General features: G+C 41.1%; 1 protein-coding gene across 1 annotated transcript in view; it reads left to right on the top strand.

Annotated features, from left to right (window-relative positions):
- Positions 1 to 312: 312 nt before the first annotated feature.
- Positions 313 to 6,000, top strand: part of LOC110533731 (sodium/potassium-transporting ATPase subunit beta-2) — a 39,559-nt gene continuing 33,871 nt past the window's right edge. The window contains exon 1 of the mRNA XM_021618212.3: positions 313 to 775. Within this exon, the coding sequence (XP_021473887.2) occupies positions 685 to 775 (91 nt within the window). The 5' untranslated portion in view covers positions 313 to 684. The remainder of the gene's footprint in view (positions 776 to 6,000) is intronic.

The following is a 6,000-nucleotide window of genomic DNA, read 5'->3' as shown; positions in this document are numbered from 1 at the left end:
GGGTTTCAGGAAGGGGATGTTGAGGGGGGAGACATTTCATTCAGATGGATGTGACTATGAGCTATGTTCAAGACTCTCATTCAATCCCACCAAATATTGAATATATTTCTGTGGCACCACTGTCTTTAGACACATGCACAGGCTGCAGTTGGAATCTCCAGTGCTTATAATTAGCTGGAATGCTTGTCACTCAAGTCCTTCCTCTGACGTTAACTGAACAACACAGGTTGTAGGGGGCCATATGATTGGTTAGAGAGGGATGGGTAGGGGTGAGGTTTGAGTGACGATGAGCGAGAGAGAGACTGGTAAAGAGAGAGAGAGATGAAGAGAGAGCGCTTTACTGCAGTATCACTACATTTCAGCGTCACTCATCAAAGCTCTGCGGCATGCTGACGAGAACGGCAGATGCCGGGGTTGTACTGAGTGTAGTGTCAACATTAACTGTAATTAGATACCCTAGCACGGAGCTGCCAGATTGTCATCCTTCTTGCAAAGCAGCTCTTCATTTGTGCACTTGATAGCGGTTTTCTGCTTTCTATCTGAGTAATTGGCACCCGTTTGTTTCCAGAGCAACTCTGTAACAAGTTTTGTAGTGTAGGCCTACCTCACAGCTAGATACTTCACATATCACCCTAACAACTATCTACATTAGGCTATAAAGCCCGGTAATAAAAACATCTAGAAATGGCAAAAGATGCCGAGAAGAGCACTTGGAAGGACACCATATGGAACCCCAGTACGCGGGAATTTTGTGGCAGGACAGCGAGCAGCTGGGGTGAGTCTACTCGTTGACCTGGTGATGGTCGCCTGCAGCAATGCAGCACATATGGCCCCTCTACCTCTAAAACCATGGAGGAAGACAGGTCTGTCTGTCATCAATGGCGTGAAGCCCATTGTTTAGTTTAGCAACAACCACGAAGGGTAAAGAAAGCTTCAAAACATCGGGAAATCCAATTACATGTGTTTTGCTTGAAATTAACATGCTATATTTGTAGGTTTAAAAAGTATTCGTGCGATTTGAAATGTCTGTATAATAGATAATTTACTACAGCGCTACTAATATTCAACTTGGACTTGAATAATGTATTGTAACGAGCCTGGGTTTATAAACTCGTGCGGAAATCGACTGCCGTACGAGCATGCTTTTGCGGCACAGTCGATAGCGCGCCGGACCTCGAGCTCAAAGGTCGAGGGTTCGAGACCTGCTCCCTGTTGTTTCATTACAGTATTTTCTGTAGTGTAAGTATTTCGCTAGCTAGGTGCCCATCGCTAGCTGGTTGGATGGGCGGCTAGCGGATTAAACTCAACGATTTACGATGGAGTTGAGCAGTGACTAGTGGATATCCGACGTCACACACATCAGTTTCTTTATCAAAAACTACTTACAGCACCCCAAAGTATAGCCCGCAATTTCACACAGTGTAGGCAGGTTGGTATGGCATAGATAACTAGCATTACAGATCGACAAAAAGTTAAAGTATTATGCCGGCTAGATTAAGCTAGCGTGTAACCTTATTTGGGTTATGAAACAAATTCCTAATTAGATAAATTAGCTAACTAGCTAACTTGTAGTATTTGGGTTGCTTGAAAGTTGTCATGTTCAAAATGCTCAAAAGCTTGCAGTTTAATCAGTCACTTTAGACCGCGCAGTCAGTCCCGACCGTAAAACACATGTTATTGGTGATGTCGTTTTCTCATCAATATGTTTTTATTTATGCTGATGAAGAGTGACACACTGTTTCTGAATTGCCACAAGCTATATATAGCTAGTTAGGTATGCATAAACATGCACGAGTCATGACAATTGACAAACGCTCCTCATTTTAGTTGTCTCATCGATATTAGCTAGCTACTTTGTCAGCCAGTCATGACATTGGCTGCTAAGTAATCCAACCCATAATGTGCACGATATAGTTCCAGTCCTAGCCTCCAGAAATACGCTGCAGTGGAGAAGTAAAGAAAAACTCAATGATAATGTTCCCACTCACGCTAGATAACAACCCAGCAAACATGTATGTTTTTACAGTGGCACGGGACACCCGCCTGCATGCAGATACTGCATTTAGTTACTGCATTTAGTTAGAATTTTACTACTTCGGCTTCATAGTTTGAAATAAATGGTCAAAGTTATTTAATTTTTAAATTAGCAGGTCCGCAGCATCTCGTTATCTATAGGCTTTACAATGATGTCATGAGCATCCTTTAATTGTACACTTAGGAATGCGTAGTCAATTTGACCAGGCGGAAATGTAGAATTTGTGAACAGATTGTAGCATAGCCTGTAATGCGCAATTTAAAGCTTCTGCCTCACCCGAGCATCAGTTAATAAGATTGGTTGCTGTTGTAACGATTTTCCTCTTCTTCTGACAAGGAGTAAGAGAGGTCGGACCAATGTGCAGCGTGGTAAGTGTCCATTTTAGTTTATTAAACTGAATACAAAATAACAAAGTGAATGATACAAACGAAAACCCGAAACAGTCCTGAAATGTGAAACAAACATTACAACAGGAAACAATCACCGACAACTCAAAAGTGAAACCAGGCTACATTAGTATGGTTTTCAATCAGGGACAACGATTGACAGCTGCCTCTGATTGAGAACCATACCAGGCCAAACACAGAAATCCCAAAACATAGAAAAAGGAACATAGACAACCCACCCAACTCACGCCATGACCATACTAAAACAAAGACATAACAAAAGAACTAAGGTCAGAACGTGACAGCTGTCCAGTGCAAGGCTGTGCTGAAGCTCAGATGTGCCATTATGTGTGGTTTGAGCTTGTGTGAGCTCATGAAATTTTGCCTACATTATTATTTGTATTTATTAATTTCACTGAGTTTTATACGCAATGTGTCTGGACATACAACCTGACTTCATAGACTAGACGAAACATAGTAAATGGTAAATCCCGGACACTTAAATTAGTATAATATGTTACATTTGGTATGGTTGCGTAAGACAAAAGGTTACTGAAGGGTGGATGGGTGGGCGTATAACGCAAACATCTAGCAACCTGAAGGTTGCATGTTCAAATCTCATCTTGCACAATTTTAGCTACTTTGCAACTACTTATTATTTTTGAGCTACTTTGCAACTTCTTAGCATGTTAGCTAACCCTTTCCCCAACCTTAATCCTTTTAGCTAACCCTTCCCCAAACCCTAAAGTTAATCCTTCAACCTAACTCCTAACCTTAACCCTAAGCTTAACCTCTAACACTAACCCCTAGCCTACCTAACATTAGCAACAACAAATTGGAATTCGTAACATATCATACGTTTTTAATATTTGTAACATGTTTTACATTTTGCAAATTTGTCACATACATCCACCAATGAATGCATGCCATACGAAACATAACATGTTTCTACAATTCCACTACAAGGAATTGCAAAAATCACTGAAGCTGGAGTCAGATCTCCCTCACTAACGTTAAGCATCGGCTGTCAGAACAGCTTACCGATCATTGACACAGCCCATCTGTAAATAGCCCACCCAACTACCTCATCCCCATATTGTTATTTATTTAGTTGCTCCTTTGCACCCCAGTATCTCTACTTTCACATTCATCTTCTGCACATCTATCACTCCAATGTTAATGCTACATTTGATTTATTTTGCCACTATGGCCTATTTATTGCCTTACCTCCCTAATCTTACTACATTTGCACACACTGTATATATATTTTTCTATTGTGTTATTGCCTGTATGTTTGTTAATCCCATGTTTAACTATGTGTTGTTGGTGTCGCACTGCTTTGCTTTATCTTGGCCAGGTTGCAATTGTAAATGAGAACTTGTTCTCAACTGGCCTACCTGGTTAAATAAAGGTGAAATAAATTAAACAAATTAAATGGAGTGTATCAGATTTTTTTTATTTAACCTCTATTTAACTAGGCAAATCAGTTAAGAACAATTTCTTATTTACAACGACGGCCTACGTACATTTATGTACAGAATAATCCGAAATGCTCTGTGACCAGGTTGGGACATAAGGGTTGAAGCAGTGGAACTACACTATATATACAAAAGTATGTGGACACCCCTTCAAATTAGTGGATTTGGCTATTTCAGCCACACCCGTTGCAGACAGGTATATAAAATCGAGCACACAGCTATTCAATCTCCATAGACAAACATTGGCAGTAGAATGGCCCATACTGGAAAGCTCAGTGACTTTCAAGGTGGCACCCTGCTAGAGCCCCCCCCCCGGTCAACTGTAAATGCTGTTATTGTGAAGTAGAAACGTCTAGGAGTAACAACGGCTAAGTCGTGAAGTGGTACGCCACACAAGCCCGCAGAACAGGACCGCCGAGTGCTGAGGCACGTAGAGTGTAGAAATTGTCTGTCCTCGGTTGCAACACTCACTACTGAGTTCCAAACTGCCTCTGGAAGCAACGTCAGCAAAAGAACTGTCGGCTGGAGTGGTGTAAAGCTCGCCACCATTTGACTCTGGAGCAGTGGAAACGCGTTCTCTGGAGTGATGAATCATTCTTCACCATCTGGCAGATGAATCTGGGTTTGGCGGATGCCAGGAGAACGCTACCTGCCCAAATGCATAGTGACACCTGTAAAGTTTGGTGGAGGAGGAATATTGTCTGGGGCTGATTTTCATGGTCCGGGCTAGATTTTCACTAGTTCCAGTGAAGGGAAATCCTAACGCTACAGCATACAATGACATTCTAGACAATTCTGTGTTCCCAACTTTGTGGCAACAGTTTGGCTAAGACTCTTTCCTGTTTCAGCATGACAATTCCCCCGTGCACAATGCGAGGTCCATACAGAAATGGTTTGTTGAGATCGGTGTGGAAGAACTTGACTGGCCTGCACAGAGCCCTGACCTCAACACCATCGAACACCTTTGGGATGAATTGGAACACCGACTGCGAGCCCAACATTAGTGCCCGACCTCACTAATCTGAATGGAAGCAAGTCCCTGCAGCAATGTTCCAACATCTAGTGGAAAGCCTTCCCAGAAGAGTGGAGGCTGTTATAGCAGCAAAGGGGGGACCAACTCCATATTAATGCCCATGAGGTGTCCACATACCTTTGGTCATGTAGTGTATTTTAAATTAAATTAATATGCCGTTGACCATCATTTAAAATACTATTCTCTGTTGTACTTTGTAAAGACTACAGTGGGCCTCTTTAGATTGAATACTCGTTACTTTAACCTGTCTTCTGGTGCAGAGCGAGATTTGAGGGCCAGTTGCTACTTCAAATAGCCTCAGCGTTGATAAGGCCTGTTATTAACCCGAAAAGGCTATACAAAACGCAAAAGTAGTGGGTTTGTGCTATTGATTTCAACTACATGCTATTATGTTGCAATCAATATTACAATGCAGGTTTTGTTTCAGTGAAGAATTATTTTGATAAGAGAAATGATATCTGCTAAGTGTCAAGATCAGCACGATTATCTGCACAACCAAGATCTGCAATAATATATGGTAATGTATCTAACATGCGAGATTTGAAACGATGACCGCTACGTCATAAACACCCGACCTGAAACTATTTCAAATGTTCATGAAAATAATTGTGCGCATATCAAGATTAAAGTTTTTAATTTCAAGTGCAGAAGTGTAGTGAAATGAATTTCTTTCTCCAAACCGAACAATGCAGTAATCAATATCAATGTAGTGCTGAACATAACATAAGGTAGAACAAACACACATGAAATAAAAATAAGAAATAAGAAGAACACGAGAAAGTAAGCATACTATGTACAAAGTCAGTTCCAATACCATATCACTCAATACCATATCACTCTATATGTATAGGGTAAGGTGACTAGGCATCAGGATATAGGATAAACAAAGTAGCAGCAGCATAAATGATGATTGTATGTGAGTGCGTGTGTGTAGAGTCAGTGTCAGTGTGTGGAGTCCTGTGAGTATGCATATAATTAAATACATTCTGTTAGCTATTTAGCAGTCTAATGGCATATGGCTCTTTTCTTCCAAAAATGTTTTTTACCCCCTTTTCTCCCCAATTTCGT

The sequence above is a fragment of the Oncorhynchus mykiss genome, chromosome 10 (assembly GCF_057628025.1).
Source record: "Oncorhynchus mykiss isolate SJ-2025 chromosome 10, ASM5762802v1, whole genome shotgun sequence".
Lineage (NCBI taxonomy): Eukaryota > Metazoa > Chordata > Actinopteri > Salmoniformes > Salmonidae > Oncorhynchus > Oncorhynchus mykiss.
The sequence above is the reverse complement of the archived record's forward strand: the minus strand, read 5'-3'. Positions and strand labels throughout refer to the sequence as shown.